The sequence below is a fragment of the Barbatula barbatula genome (assembly GCF_947034865.1).
Source record: "Barbatula barbatula genome assembly, chromosome: 9".
NCBI classification, from domain to species: Eukaryota; Metazoa; Chordata; class Actinopteri; order Cypriniformes; family Nemacheilidae; genus Barbatula; species Barbatula barbatula.
In genome coordinates, this window is record NC_136772.1 from 19,419,633 (window position 1) to 19,436,409 (window position 16,777).

General features: G+C 36.6%; 1 protein-coding gene across 1 annotated transcript; it reads left to right on the forward strand.

Annotated features, from left to right (window-relative positions):
- Window positions 1-6,723: 6,723 nt before the first annotated feature.
- gpr156 (G protein-coupled receptor 156) lies at window positions 6,724-13,036 on the forward strand (the record flags this gene model as incomplete). Its single annotated transcript, XM_079464982.1, has 9 exons — window positions 6,724-6,840; window positions 7,034-7,161; window positions 7,273-7,402; window positions 7,507-7,617; window positions 7,692-7,817; window positions 9,082-9,177; window positions 9,272-9,508; window positions 10,568-10,729; window positions 11,674-13,036. The coding sequence occupies 9 exons, from the start codon at window positions 6,724-6,726 to the stop codon at window positions 12,898-12,900; spliced, it is 2,334 nt and encodes a 777-aa protein (XP_079321108.1). The 3' UTR covers window positions 12,901-13,036.
- Window positions 13,037-16,777: the final 3,741 nt, after the last annotated feature.

Consider the following 16,777-nt stretch of genomic DNA (forward strand, 5'->3'; position numbering starts at 1 on the left):
AAGAAAAAATATATAAAATGGCATGTACATTTTGAACTGTACATTTGTATTGAAGAGAATTGTTTTGGGTTTAAAAGCCCCTTTCGGCTGCAGAGCAAACTGTCTTGATTTATTATTTGCACTCATAGAAAAGGATGACATCAGATCAGTGTATATGTCTTGCTTGCTTTCGAGTCTGAGGTCCTTATAGGAAATCCACATGTCCATGAATATGACCCCAATCACTCTTTCCTTTGTATTACACACGTGCTCACTGCTGCGTAATGGAGCAGGTGTGATAAACACGCCTGTGTTTCTTTCCACTGATATGTGTTATGTTTTCATTTTTTAAATGACCCCATGCAGTGGAGAATCCACCCTATCCCATACGCCACCCTGTCCCATGAGATCTCTAAAGCATAGCTTAAAAGAAGTAAAACAACAATGCATTTAGAAAACATTTTTATATTGACTACAAATGGTGACTCACCCGGTAAATGTGTTTCATTTCATTTTCGCCACAAACGTGTAGATTTATTATATTTATTGATTTACTATATTTTTATATAACTGAATCGACATATATTCAATTCTAAAGGTTCAGCTTGTTTTTGTTATCTCTTAATACTGTTTTAGCGGCCAAGTTAACAGCTCTCAGACTCTCCCGCAACTCTCCCTCCCTTCATCCCGGACACCTCCTCTTTTTTTTCTCACTCTATCTACTTTCAGTATTTCATTGCTAGTTTGTACAGTATGAGCTGTTTTATAGCCTCTTGTTTGTGATAGATCGCAGACGGGAAATAAATAGACACCGCGCCTTTGGACCTTTCTATCCGTGTCTACTTTTGATACTTCGTTGTGATGTCGATTTTAAAAAGGGACGTTTTGTTTCGGACCCCTCAAGGATGGAGCCAGCACCTTTTTTTCACATGGATCACAGGTTTGAGCAATCTCTTTCATAAAAAGCGGGATGTGTACCAGATTAACTATTGGTTTAGAACTACCTTTAACTAAATTAATTTCGTGTCGATTAATAATTTTGATTGCATAATTATTTTATCGTTAATATAAATATCATATTAACGTAAACGAAAGTAGAATGCGTTATAAATGTATTATCAAAATAAGTGAGAGTTTAGCAACAAAGCTGTTTGAATAAATGCACGTTGCTTAAAAAATATTTTGGGAGATTATTGGCGTCTGCTCAGCTGGTGTTGAGTCGACGGGGGTAAACCAATAACTGGCATTCTTATTCAAACAGCTCGTGACTAAACGGATTAAAGCATCAGAAAGATGAATGTGTTCTATATGATCGCCTCGCATAAGTGTGCATTGTTGCAGTCCTTTACTTTGAAATCCGTTCTCACTTTGTGCCAGAACATGAAAACGTGATATAATAGGCCTATTCCACGTATCAGGGATGGGGTTTAGGCAGGACCTTAGCACACATGTTCTGAGAGACCCATAGTGCAGATTGTAAAATCTTATGAAAATTAATTTTAAACTATATTTTAACTTAATATATATTCTCCATAAAAGTGTCACTGTACATTTGGTTGGGATCTAAAACGCATAAGGATTCTGATTGTGTTGAACACTGAAACAACTTTTAGCAATGTATTTATTATTTATTGTACTGTATGATTTGGTTGTCATTAAACAGACCCCAAATAGAAGCAATGTTATGTTTTAAAATTTTTTTTTATGTTATGTTAAAGATTAGGTCAAATAAATAGGTTAAATCAAATAAACCTGTAAAAAAAGTTTGAATGGAAAGAATTACATTTATTTAACTTTGAACATCTGGGGGCCCCAAAAGTAAATATCATCTTGATATTTATATAGCCTATTCTGTTTAATGAAATATTTAATTACTCAGGAACAACAAAGATAACAAAAACAACATAAAATTCTAAAACAACACTAAAAAAAGGTTGGAATCATCAAATTGACAAAATGTGTTGCTTAAATACAGTGCAGCTCAAGTTTACCCTTTTATGAGAGATACTATTATACTTCAATGGACAAAAAAATATTCACGATCTCTAGAATACGGTATTTTTCTAACGCTCTACTTCAGATAGCAGCTCAAATATGCTGAGAGGAAAAGTTAAAGTATGGGATTGTTTAAGTGACCAGTTATAAGTTAAATGGTTGGACAGGCCCGTGCTGCTGGCTTTACAATATCTCCTGTCGTGGAAAATGGTCGGAAATGCCTTTCTACGCTGGTCGTGCCTGCAGGAAACTGTAAACTACAGATCTATATTGGGACAGATGACAATACAACTTTAGGAAGGAACTACAGGAATTTTCAAGCCTCCTTGTTAAGAGATGTCACATGAAATAGTGTCTTAATAATAAAAGCATGCATGTTCAGGTGCATCTGACATTGAAAACATCACATGAAATTAACTATTTCAAAGAGTTTTCATGATAACTTGACTTGACACTAGTACACATATAATTGCACTTAGAAAAAACTTTTATGAACACCAAAATCACAAACCAATGTCAGTTTTAATGATCCTTTTCACCTAAAAGCTGAAACTTGTTTAAGATCAATCCCTAAAAATGTATCAAATCTATGCTACTTAATTTAATTACAACATTTCATTTAGAAAGCCTCAAAGAAATATATTAAATGCATATTGAATCTCAGATATTATATATAAAGAAATATTAGAGATAAAAACAAACATGTAGTGTATATCAACCATGCTGACATGACAATGAGTCACAAAATGTTCAGTACTAAAGAGCAGTGAGACTACTTGAGTCTGTAAAGTAATGACACATTTTTAGTCATCTGCTCAAAGCACTATTTGTTTAAAACAACTCACTAACATTTGTAGCATGTTCAGGATCAAGTTGTAGTTCTTGCATTTTATTTAGAGACTATTTTAGAGTGGAGTGAGTTGTGATAGGGTGTGCTATACTATATAACTTAATATATATTAAGAAAATCTATAGCCTAGACCATAGAATTTGTATTGCAGATGCTTTTTTTAGTAGTGTGGAATGACTAGAACTCATAAAAGTGCATACACTGCATTGTTGTAAGAACCCTTTTTCTTTACTGTACTGTATAACCCTTTAGTGTTCTGTCGAAAGGGGTTATTAAATGTAAATTGTTGTGTAAGTGTAGGTTATGTAAATGTAGGTTATTTTGCTTCTGTCATTGTGTGATTGATTTATTCTGTTGTTTTACTAGTTTGTTCAACAGACTGGTGCTGTTTTATGAAACATATTAGCCATGAACAAGAATCATGTCTCTTCTAGGATGACTATTATATTTTAGGAAATATGATGAAATCCCTTTTCAACACATTATTTGTCTGCATAGTAAACATATGAATATTTTGGGTCCCACTGTGTTACAAATCAGCTTGTAGGTCCCTTGTCTTTATTCAGAGGTGTTTGTTTGTAACCGTGTGTCTGTGAGGTGTCTGTTTTTATGTTAGGGCCTTAGGCACAGAACACACTCTTAAACAGACACTCTCATTCACGTTCACACTCTTAAAACAGACAATGTCACAAGACTCGTCATTGAGATTCACTCACTGTGACATGACATTCGCTTTAAAATCTTAGTCACACTTTCATCTGTTAAGTCAACTTGAAACATAAAAATATATAAAGTCACATTGTAGCAAAGTTCAAGAAAGGAAGGAAGGAGGCGGCGGCAACCGGCGATAATAAAACAGACTTTTAATCAAATAAACAAACAACAAAACAAACTTAAAAATGCCCGCAGCTCTCTCCAGGTCGAATGCCGGCCACACAAACACAATACCTAACGTCCAGGCCTGGTCCTTTCTCGCCCTTCACTGTTGTCGCTCCTCTCTTATGCTCCCGGAGTTCCTCCGTGAGATATGGAAGACCGGTGCAAACGCAGCTGGCGCTTGTTTTCACTCACGTCACCGGCCTCGCGCGGTTCCATCACGGCTCTCGTCCCGCCCTGCTCGCCACACACATAAAGACTGATGAACACATAATGTGGTATTTTTGATAATATGAAGTACCTTTACATATGAGGAAAGATGTGATTAAATGAAGAACAAATAGAAAATGTTCTTGTCCAATTTCAACAGACGCAGAAACAACCCAATGTCATGGCAGTTCTTAACTATTTTACAAAGTGGGTAATTCGTATGAATTTGTACCAGCTCATTCTTGTGTTTAAGTATTATCTACTTTCATGCCAGTGACGGTAAGTTTAGGGGTGGGCCTTTTTGAATGTTTTTTCTAGTAATCGTATGTTTTTGTACAAATGATTCTGAATTTGCCACCTAGTAAAACCGTTACGAATTTTGGTGAGATCAAGCTGAAATATCTCTGCAATAAGACGAGATATCATAAGTCTGCAATATTAAGATTATTGAAAATTTCAATATGAACACTTATAATAACATTTCGTTAGCTATACAAACCATTTATTTTGTATTTATTAATACAACTTTTAATGATGTTGTAGCTTTATCTCATGTAGAGTATGTCAACAGTCTTATTTGTATGTATTTCCATTATTCTTTTCTAATTTTAGGAGAAACATCTGAGAGAAAGTATAAATATTACAGTCATTGTTATAATATAAAAAAATCAGCTTTTTTAATGTTTATAACAAATAGCCATGGTTGGAATTTAACTAAAGTCACATTTCAGGACATGCACAAAAAAATTGTCATGTCAACTACCCCCACAGAGAGCCCTGATAAACACATGGTGAGGTAAGATACACACACCTTTAAAGTTGTTTAAACATTTCCTGGTTGAAAGAGAACCATAATCACAATAACAAGTCAGCACAGCATGAAAATCACTTGAAACCGCATAATACAGGCTTTCTCGACATGTTTACATGCCTTAGTACTAGCTTGGTACATGCTACTTGCTGCTTCAGTTGTTAAGTTCAAATATAGCAGACTTTGAGAGATCACAGCACAACTAAGTACTGGTGTCTGTCCTTTCAAGCTCATGTATGCGCTTGTGTTGATGAATTGACGCACAGCATCGCATTATGTGTGTTAATCTGTGCATCCATGTGGGATTTACTGCTTATTTTGCATCTCTATAAAGTGTTTTGCAGAGACAAGCCTGAGCTTTTCATCAGGGACACGAGGAGCAAAGTGATTATAGTTTCTAAACAGCAGGGGTGTAATTATGTAATGAATAGGAGAGTTTGTATACTTTATTATCGAATGTTCACTGTCAGATTGGAGGGGGTGTGGTCGGGTGAGGTTTAACTGAGCTCTGCTAAAGGGACAGTTCACCCAAAAATAAAACTCATTTACTCACCATTGATTTCCAAATCTGTGTAAATGTCTTTGTTCTGATCAGGAAAAATCGCAATGGCCCAGCACTGTTTGCTGTCCTACATTCTTTACAATATCTTATTGTGTGTTCAACAGAACAAAGACATTTATAAAGCATTTTTTCCTACTAAATTTATACAATCTGAGGGTGAGTAAATAAAGACAGAGTTGAAGATACAGTTCAGCCTAAAGTCAAGATCATTATTTCTGACCCTCTTGGTATTTCAAACCTGCATGACTTTCTCTCTTCTGCAGAACACAAACGAAGATATTTTGAAGAACGTTGGTAACCAAACAATACTGGACTGTCCATCACTGTGAGATATTTCTCAAAATATCTTAATTTGTGCTCCACACAAGATGGAGTCATAAAAGGCTTTTGAATAACATGATGGTGAGTAAATAATGACAGAAATAAAGAAAAATTATTATCCATATATTTATATTCTGTTTAGTGTCTTAAATATCTCTGATATCATCTGATAGATTTACTCTTTTTATATTCTATATCCTTTGTTATTAAACAGATGGCCAAAAGTTCAATAAAATATTTCACATGGCTTTAAATTATGTCAGAGGAAAATACTAATAGATTTCAAAGGGCTAATACGAGGTGAATATTAAAGTTATTATTGTTATTTCTACACAACACACTGGAGTCTCTTGGACTCCAAACATTGTTAACAGTTAATTCTGGTGATATACATTGATTATGTCATTAACCTTTCATTAACCATTTTTCAGATTCTCAAGACAGACTGACAACTTTAGACAGAAACATTTTGACCTAACAACAGGATGAATAACAGCACCATCTTGTGTTCAGTTTTCTAACAATGTAATTGTAAAAGGCTTTAGATTATTTGGGTGAACATGTAGGCCTATGCTTTGACATAAAAACTTTCGGATATTACAATTCAGATATTACCTATTGTGTACTTTCAAATGTACAGTTAAACGTTTTTATACCGCTTTAACATATAACTGCTACCATTAAAGGAAGGCTACACAATACGGTAATAAGGTACAGCATTTTATGTTTTGTAGAGGTACAAAAAGGAACCCTGCGGGGTGCCACAGTCATTTTGTACTTTTTTCTGATAGTCCACCTGTAGGCTATAAACTGACGTAGTAGATGATGCTGGGTTGCAACAAGATGCAAACTCTCAAGTTCTTAAAACCACAATTTATTGCCATATTATGGATTAGCGTATCAATGTTGACTTTTGTTGAAGAACAATACAAGGTAGTTTAATGTATATTTTAACAGACGTGAAAGATCTGTGAATTAATTCAAAGGAGCATATGTTTGGTATGTGTGAAGATTTAGGTGTGTTCAAGTCAGATGCATTCGAACTTTTGACTGTTTGGTAAATCAAAATTTTGTTTTTATAGTATGTGTGTATAAGGTGAGATAGAGCTCAGGCCAATTATGGAGGGAGGACTGAACTGTAGCTCTCACTGTGAGTCTGGTACCTGCTTCATCTACTCAGGAGTGAACAACCATCAGGGCTGGGATATCCTGCAGAGACTCTGTGCTCTCTCAACGGTAAATGCACACACAGACAAAAAGATAAGAACATAAAACACCCAATAGTATTCGTTTTATATTCAGCTTATTATAATGACTGCCGAACCAAAACAGATGTGTGTTTTGTGTCTTTGTATCTGAAATGGAAATTCCATAGTATACAAGAATCACATTGGTTAGTGTATGTTGTTGTTTTGTTGTTGTTATTTAGAGTGGTGCGGATGTAAAGAGTCGAGCGCTGTCTCCTGCCCTTCGTGCTGTTGTCTGGACTCTGCTCTCCTGTGGGATTCTCCTGGCCCTCTTCTTCCTCATTTTCACACTCCGCTTTAAAAACAATAGGTACAAAATTGCTCTCGAGGCATCATTTGTGACCATTATTGCCTTAAAGGTTATTTATCCGTTGAATTTCTAACTTCAATCGTGAATTTTGATGATGTACCTCTGACACAGGATAGTGAAGATGTCCAGTCCCAATCTGAATGTGTTGACTCTGTGTGGCAGTATACTTACATATAGCAGTGGTTTCTTATTTGCCACGGAGGAACGAGCAACACTGCAGGGATCAAGAGTGATCTTACAGGTACACATGCACATCACATTGGGTGCCGCTTCATAGGACACACTGAGGATTGTGTCTGTTAAGTACAAAAACAAAATGCGATTTCTTTTCCCTTCGAATCACAGGCCCGGATGTGGACGCTGTGTATAGGCAGTTCTCTAGTGTTTGGTCCCATGCTTGGTAAAACATGGCGGCTCTACAGAGTGTTCACTCAGCGCATGCCTGACAAGAGACTGGTGAGTTTTTAAATAGGCTTATCTGAAAGTATTTATATCTTTGGCAGATACGTTATTGTTTTATTTGGTTTTAGATTATTAGAGACATACAGCTTATGGGTTTGGTTGCTCTGCTGGTCCTCATGGATGCTGTCGTTTTAACAACATGGAGTCTGACAGATCCAATCAAGTGCTCTCGGTCCATTAATGCTGTGGTGAAGGTAAACTGATAATGTTAGATATACACTTATAACCATGTTAAAGTCTAAATCAACAAAAAAAGGAATACTTCACCTAAAATTAAAAAGTGTGTCATACATTTTTCACACCCATATCATATTCATAATGTTATACACAGCATACACCTTGACCTTAAAATATTTTTAAGATCATTAGAAACTTTTCAGTCAATTAGATGGGCAATTTCCGTTCAATTATGGCCGTGCTTGTCAATCTATAAAAGGACAAAAATACTTTTAAAGAACCATCAGAGTACCTTCTCTTATTCAGCGGTTCCTTTGAGGGGAAAGGTCATTGAGTGCGTTTAGTTTGCGTTGAACAGTTTTCTTTTATGGGGAAAAACTCATAAACAGTGTAAGCTAATTTTTTTTTCCCATTACTCCCAACGTTGCGCTGCACGTTTTTTTCATCACTTTTGTTTATGTGTGTATGTCTGAAAGTGCAATAGTAAAAGTCCCAAATGGAATTAACAGTAAAATAACGCATACAAGTCTCGAATCATGCAGTTAATGTAGAAACCTGAAAATGAAGAACTATTGTTGCATATGCAGGTACTGCGGACATGAGAAGAGATATGCAAAATACAGCTTCTAACCGTTTTCGCGCTGCATTTTTAATTACTAAAAAGACTATTGACGATGAGGTCACTGCACGCGAGAAACCCGGCAAACTTACATGTAAATGGTTTTCTGCGTAGCCGGTTTATAACTATCCATGTAAACACGTGAAAACAGGTTTCTTTTTAAGCTGATTTTTGATAGATATCTGTTTATTTTGTGCATGTAATGTACGCACTCATTATGTTGAAGAAGGCATATAGCGGTGCGGTTGGGAATTGCCGCAAGATCCACGCTCTCCTTCTCCTTTGAAGCAATATGGCAGCAAGATGTTGTTGCGTTTTCGCTTCTTTGCAAAGGAGATTTGTGAGGAGTATGTCCGTTTTGGGCTACTGTAGAAACAACATGGCGAATTTCATGTAAGGGGACCCGATGTGTATGTAGATAGAAAAAGGAAGAAATACATACTGCTTTATTATTTTAGATCTTCAAACACCTCTGAAGCCAAATAGTTATGTGTATTATATTACATTTCTGTAGTTCTTCCAAAATATTACACACTGGATCTTTAACAGTCAACAGCAGCTTTCCATTCTAGCACATTTAAAGCCACACCTCTTCACAGCCACTTCATACATAGAGATGTAAAGAGTTATGACATGGAATATTTATGCATTCATATTGTCAGATGATGGAGTTAAGCGCATCCTACAGTCTGTCCCAGCTAGACTCGTGTTCTTCTCTCTACTCGGATCTGTGGGTCATCCTTCTCTCTGTTTTTAAGGTAAAAAAAGAAACATTTATTTCCAATCTTGTTTATGCAAATATTGATTATATAGTATGATTTATAGCAGTCGTAACCACCTTTGTTTCTCTAGGGCAGTCTCCTCCTTTATGGCACGTACCTTGCTGGCCTGACAAGCAATGTCAGTTTACCCCCAGTAAACCAGTCTATGACCATCATGGGTGCTGTATGCTTGGTTACCATGTCAACCACTGTGGCTGTGCCTGTCTCTTTTTACCTGTATGCTTGGCCCAATGTGGTGTACAGCGTAGTGTCTGGAGCTATCTTTATCTGCACTCTTTCTATAAACTGCCTGCTGTTTGTGCCCCAAGTGAGTTCATTTTACTAGCATTGACATATACAGTAGTTAGCAGTTAAACTTTGATTTGGTGACATTTCTGGTTTCCAAACCTTAATCACAAGGCTTATAAGGCACAATAAAATCAATACAATCCACCACAGAATGGGAAGCAAGTGATGAATCGGCGTATAACATGAGAGGGTGCTTACACAAACATTCTTATAAGTTTGAAGAGAACATTGCTAATGTCAGCTCTTTTTAATAGTGTGACTTTTGGACGAGACAAACAAACCGGCAGAAAGATAGAAATAGAAAGACAGCCTGTCCTGTTCAGCCTGTGTGCAGTTGCTGCCCCAACACTAACCACTGCCATATTGTTCAATGTGCAATCTTTACTGATAACACAATTTGAGTAGCAAGACACATTTTCTAATAATATAATAGACAGGACTTTGACTGACAACAGCAGACAAGGAAAGCTTTTAAACAGCAATAACATAGACAATGCTGAGACAGCACCAAAGAACGTCTATATTATTTGCAGATAGGATAATGAGGCCTGAAGCACAAAAGGCTAAATATTTGGACAACGAGTCACCTGATTACTATTAGGATCCTGAGAAAAACTGAATCACGTAAATTTCTACAACAGCACAATATTTAAAAAAAAAACAAGTACATGTTAATGTACATCCAGACGGTTGTTATCGCAAAATGATCAAATGACAACGTGATCAAAACCAGACGTAAGGCTTACAGTATTTCACAGAACTTGACACATTAGTAAATTATTGGACACAAAATATTGATCTGAAATGGTTATCTCATTTGTAAATCTACTTTCATGTATGTTATCAGTCATGTTTATAATTTATTTCTCAGTAAAAGATTTATCTCACAGTAACTGTGTGACCCTGAGTTATTAGGGGTGCTTGTTATCCGGAATAACATAACATGGAATGTCACGAATTGTCAATCAAATCAAGTATTCCAAAAAGTTGTGTAATAAAATAACATAAACATGAAACTATATGTGAATATATCCTTGTTTTTACATTCTGTTTAACCATTTACTTTTTCTCCTTGAAGTTGACCCAGTGGAGACACTTTGAAGAGGAGACAAACTCTCATCCCAGTCAGATGGCCAAGTATTTCAGTAGTCCAAGCAAGACCATCAGCTCCATGTACAGTGAGGATGAGATCTATTATCTACTTGGAGAAAACGACTCCATGAAAAGGCTTATTAATGAGGTACCATTTATTTAATCTACAATTATGCAAATGTTATTAGTTCTTCCATATTTAAAGCTGCAATCCCCTTTCTGTTTGAAACATTTTTTTTGTGACGTAAGGATTCAAGCCTCCACTCATTTCAAGTGAGGCTAACATTTAAAACAGATGATTATTAACACTATTTATTCATATGGAACATTGCACATTGCACACGACAGTCTCCAGGCTCATGGAATTTCCGACATTAATACTGGAATAATTCTTAAAAAAGGAATTGCTGTCTGGACATCTGGGCTTTCATTGGGGATATACAATTAGTCAAGAGCATGCAATGAGTTTAAATTAGCATTTTTGTTGTTGTTTGTAAACAGTTTTTTAACCAACAGATATCACGCAGCTTTAAGTTATATTTTTAAATTTTTATGATCTGTCCATTTAGTACACATTTACAGCACATGCGTAGATCAGTAGTAAAAACACCTTCTGGTTCTTAGAGAACCCTCAGTAGTACACATTTTGGGTGTTTCCAACATATGATTTAGCTCCAGAATCCACATCCAGGCAAAATGTGCACTGTTGGGAACCCTCCTTTTCAGCTAGATGATATTATGTGTTATTATAATTCCAAAACTACACATTAAATGTCTGTGAGTTTACTTAATTGCTCTGATTTGACTACAGCAATAAAACAAGTTTCGTCCATATATACAATGATTACTGGTCTGTTGAGAAATTCCAGCGCTGGGTGTGGATAGCGCAGTGTTGTGCGTCACTATCCCATGTGTGTGGCTGAATCCTTTGTTTTACATTTCCTCAAGGCACTGCATTATAATCTCACATCCTGCACAATTGGCACCTAACCCACACACATATTTAGTGAACTGAGCCATTCAAGACAATAACTTAGGGTAAATTAGGGTGATTAAGTTTTTAAGAATTTCCCATGTGTCCTGAATTTACAGAAGAATGCCATTATCGACAGCCTACAGGATCAAGTGAACAATGCCAAGGACAAACTGCTAAAACTGATGACTGTTAGCCACCCCTTGGATGAGGGAGAAATGGATTCCTCCAACACCAACCTCAACTCCACCTCTACACAGACAACAGTGGTGTCTCCCAATTCTCCTCAGACATCCATCCTAACCAAATATTCAGAATTCGCTCCAAATGTGGCTCGCTTTCCACCTCCTTATATACCCCCTCCACCAATTCCTGCCACCGCTACCTCACAGCAAACAACCTCTGAAAGTTCAGCAGCTACAGATGTTTCTTCTTCAGCAAATGTAGGGCACCCACAGTTTCAGTGTAATTATACCAATGAGTCCTGTCATGTCAGCCATTGGATGTCGGATCATGTGAGTTTGAAGTGTAAAGCAGATGAGTCAGATGCAACATTAGATATTTTCGAAAACGCTAAAAGTATCTCAGGTGGTCCTGTGGAAGAACCAGAGACATTGGAGAAACTTCAAGATCTGCTTCTGGATAAGAGCAAATTAGTGCCTAACTCTTGTCCGACTCCGGTTGACACATCAGCCTCCAAGGAGCAAACCAACATGTCAACGGAGGTTTCAACAAATGGGCGACAGGGTTTTGTAAGCAATGAGCAGCTGGTTTCGATCTTGCAGGACCTGAGCATTGATGCTGTAAGCAGCTCTCTTAGATCGCCCGAGCGAGCGAGGAGACCTTCCGTCGATCCAGACCATGAGGAGCTCAGCACAGCTCTCTCACCTCAATCACCTCTAGAGTTCTTCTTCCCCACCATCTCACCGTATCTCATGCGCAAACGTAGACCTCCATTTTACTCCTCAAAAGGGGCACCACCACCTTACTATTTTCCTGGCTCTGTACCTCCAGGGCGCAGAAGACCACCAAAAGACCATGAAATGTTGAAGGACGACCACACCTACAAAATAAAACCTACCAGTCCGAGCCCTCAAAGACAAGACTTGTGGCATGAGGGCTGTAGGAGAAAGAGGGAAAAGAACACAGGGACTCGCTCAGACTCAGACTCCAGCAGCTCGGATGACTACTCTTACTACCACCGGCCATATTGTAGGGCCTGTCTACATCACCCTTATGACTCCACAGACAGCCTTAGCAGCTCTGATAGTGAGGATGGTGAGTTGTACCGGTCAGCACACCCTGTAGTGAACTTTAAAGTGGACCTTAAACCAACCTTTGTTTGATAAGATGAACTGCCCTTTCTGTTTATACCGTACTTTCATCATAGGTATTGGGTCAATGCCGTTGGTGCTGTTTTTTGTTCGACTGTATTAAACCCTTCAGAAATGTATTAGAATGCATTAACATCCAGGCAATGACTTGAATACATCTTTTCTATGATGTTTAATTTATTGTTTAAAGTATATTTATCTTGGAATATTTTAAAGTCAAACAATGTTTAAGTGGTGTAACTGTCCATTGTAATAAAGACAAGTTTAAGACTAAGGTTTTTTTTAATGAGGTAAAACCTCAACCCTAACCATTTAATACTATTTCTTGAGTTTACTGCAGTGAAGGAGTTTTGTTTTAAAATATTTCAAGTAAGAATAATTCTCAAGTGAGAAATTCCTCGCTGTCCTTCCGAAACCTTGAATGTTTAAAAGTTTTACAGAAAATGGAAAACGCTGTACTTTTAAAATTATTTAATACTGTTTTGACAAAGTTGAAAAGCACTTGTTTATATTTAATATATTGGTTAGATATTTGCCAAACCTAGTGACAAACATAAAAGGGGACTGCAGATAATAATAATTATGGCAAAAAAACAACATTTCTAATAATAAAGTTGTGCACACTCATTTTTACTTGTACTCACTTGTTACTGTACACAACTTGACTAATAAAATAACTTTAATGTTTTTCAAAACTGTACAAACCAAACATGAGTCCCAAATTTTCATTTCTATGAATTATTTTAACGCTATTTCAACAAATGTTTTTCTAAATGAAAATGACAAATAGTCTGTTTTAAAAAAATCGTTTACACATGCTTTTTGAGTTTTTCTACAATGGACATCTGCTGTTTGAAATCAATGTACACAATGTATATGTTTATTCGTTCAAATACACTGTACCTGTCCTAAGATATTCCATTAGTTCAAACCTTGCAAATGATGATAAACGTTACTTTGCAATGTCAAAAAGGTATTTTTTTGTGCTACGTATTACATTATTTGAAAATATGAATTTGTGAACCATTTGAATATCTGTCTATTATAAATGTCTACGTATGTTTGTCTATTTATTTAAGTAGGTTTTTTATTTGTTTTATTATAGAAGGTAACATGTTTACAATTGTTGTCATATCTTTGTTTGTCTCCGTATTTATATATCATTTATCTCTTTAAGGAGGATGTGAAGTGAAAGAAACCCCCAATGTCTCACAGAAACATGTTTTCTCAGTTTTTAGAAGGGCGGTTTTGTTTGTAAATCTCCCTTTTTATTCATCTACAGACAAAGACATGATAATGATGGTGTAATGAGTGACATAAATGAAATGGTTAAATCGAGACTTTGTGCGATTTGTGTGCTTACCGTATCTTTACTGTAACTGCAAGCATATCTATGTGTAGTCTATATGTGCATACAAACATTTAGACCGGGGGTCTAGAAAGGGTGGCTCCTTCCGTCCGTCCCTCTTTATGACTGGTATGCGCATCCGTTTACACCTGCTGCTGTAATCCGTTTTGTCCACTTTCGACCACTTCTGTTCCGATATCTTCAAGACATATCTGAAAAAGCATACATGTAGCCAGGCATACACCCTGGCTGGGTATATGTATTAGCTTTTTTAGATATTACATTCGAATAGACGAAATAAGTGCATGCAATGTAGCCTACATGAGCGCGACCGGAGATGACAGAAAAACACACAGAGAGCGCTGATTTTATTTCTGCTTTGACAGATGTGAGCCACATTTTGCTTTGTACATTTTTCGTCTTTAAACCAAACGTTTGGGTCTTTAGCCGCCAGAGTTATAATCATGTTTGGCTAGTGCGCTTCTCATAAGGTTGATCTCAGTATGCGGAGGCGGTCTCTTGTGGCTGTTCTTCAAACTCCGAAAAAAACAAAAGTTCACATAAAAAAGCTGAAGTCTAACTAAAGAAGCCCGTGCAACTCTCCTATTGAAACACTCCTACTTATTGCCAGGGACAAAATATTATAAATTGCTATCGTCTAAATACAATAGAAACCGCACAATATTGCCACCTAATGGTGATACTGGGTAACTACTACCTTACATGCATAACCTGTGTTAAAGAAATATCTATTTGCATTAAGGATAAATGAAAACAGCATCTTGTATTACAGTTATCATTTGTTAAAGATCTACATGAAGGTCTCTTTGTGAAACATAACAAAAGTCATTATTTAACATGTTATGTAAGCAAACTAGATAGTGCAAACATTTTCAGCTGCCACATTGCAATGTAACGTCTCTGACTACTTTCCTGCTACAGTATGTAAAATATATATTTAATGAATATTAGTTATACACTAGTAAAAATTGGACAACATGCCATCAATGTGATCGTGCATCAATACTCCATTTGTTAAAATTATGAAGTTTCCAACCAGTCTCACCCGCAAAGCCCTCTGCATTGCAGGTGATCCCACCCACCCGACACACAGCTTCTTCAGGCTGCTGCCATCACGGAGGAGACTGCAGAGTCTCCAGGCCAGGACCAGGAGACTAAAGGAGAGCTTCATCCACCAGGCAGTCAGGAAGCTAAACTCTCTCCCGTCCCTGCCCCCTCTCCACTCTCTTGCCCCATGCACTGTTGAACTCTGACCTCATCTGTAGAACCTTCCACTCCCAATCTGCCCCCCACACAACAAACAGTGACTTTAAGCAGCATTGGACTGCCCACTACCTCATTCAGCATCGGTCTGCCCCTCTTCAACTACTAGGCTTTCCTGTAACTCAGTGGTAAGAGCATTGTGTTAACAATGCAAGGTTGTGGGTTCGATCCCAGGGGATTGCACATATCTATGTATTAATGTATAGGGTAATGTTATGTAAGTCGCTTTAGATAAAAGCGTCTGCCAAATGCCTAAATGTAAGTGTTCTACCTCTTATGACAGGTTAAACAAGCCTGCTCTCTTTTTCACTTTAAACAGACACTCTTTGCACTACCTGCCATTACCATCTTCTTTTTCTCTTTTTAAATCCCTGCTTGTAAAAGTTGTATTTTACATATATGTATAATAATCTGTATTTTTTATATATTTATGTAATGTTATTTGTATGCACCATGGGTCTGAGAGTAACGCAATTTCAACCCTCCATATGTATGTACTTTAGATGTGGCAGAATTGACAATAAAACAGACTTTGACGAGTCAACTAAGGAGAACTAAGGAGCTGTGAGATTAGAATTAGTTGTGCATAACATTTAATGCACTTTCTTAATAGGTCATATATCTTTATGTTTGATACTTCATGTCTGGACAAATCTAGCAATGTCCTTCATATAATTCACAGTGAGTTTGCTAACTTTAAATAGGCTTTTAATTTTTTTATGTCTGTTTTACCCCTGTCTGAGACACAGATTGAATAGAACACACTCGGTTTATCTGTTTAATCAACATAAGCAGAGCCCTGCTCAGACAAGAAGGCTTACACACTTACAGTATCAACCACAGAGTTAAAGATAACAATAAATCTGCACTACTGCATCAGTTCTCTTTTGGATAGCATTTGAAGCATGGAGCTTCTGAATGAATGGCCAATGCAAAAGCTTTGCTGAAATAAGAATATGTAAAGCAAACATTAAATACATAATAATTAAGTAATTGTAATTAAGTAGTACATATGCAAATCCTACATTTTATATATATAGATGGTTTCATAGCAACTATCAGCAAAGAAGCTGATAATTTTTGATGACAAGCTAAAGAAATAACAAGTAAATTATATTAGCTAGCAAGTTAAAAGTATATCTTGCCAGTATTATTATGGGTTACTATTAGAAGAACCGTTACTTGACTTAACTTAATTGTGAAAAAAAGATACATTTAAACTAATTGTATATTTATATGCCTTTATATTGATATAAA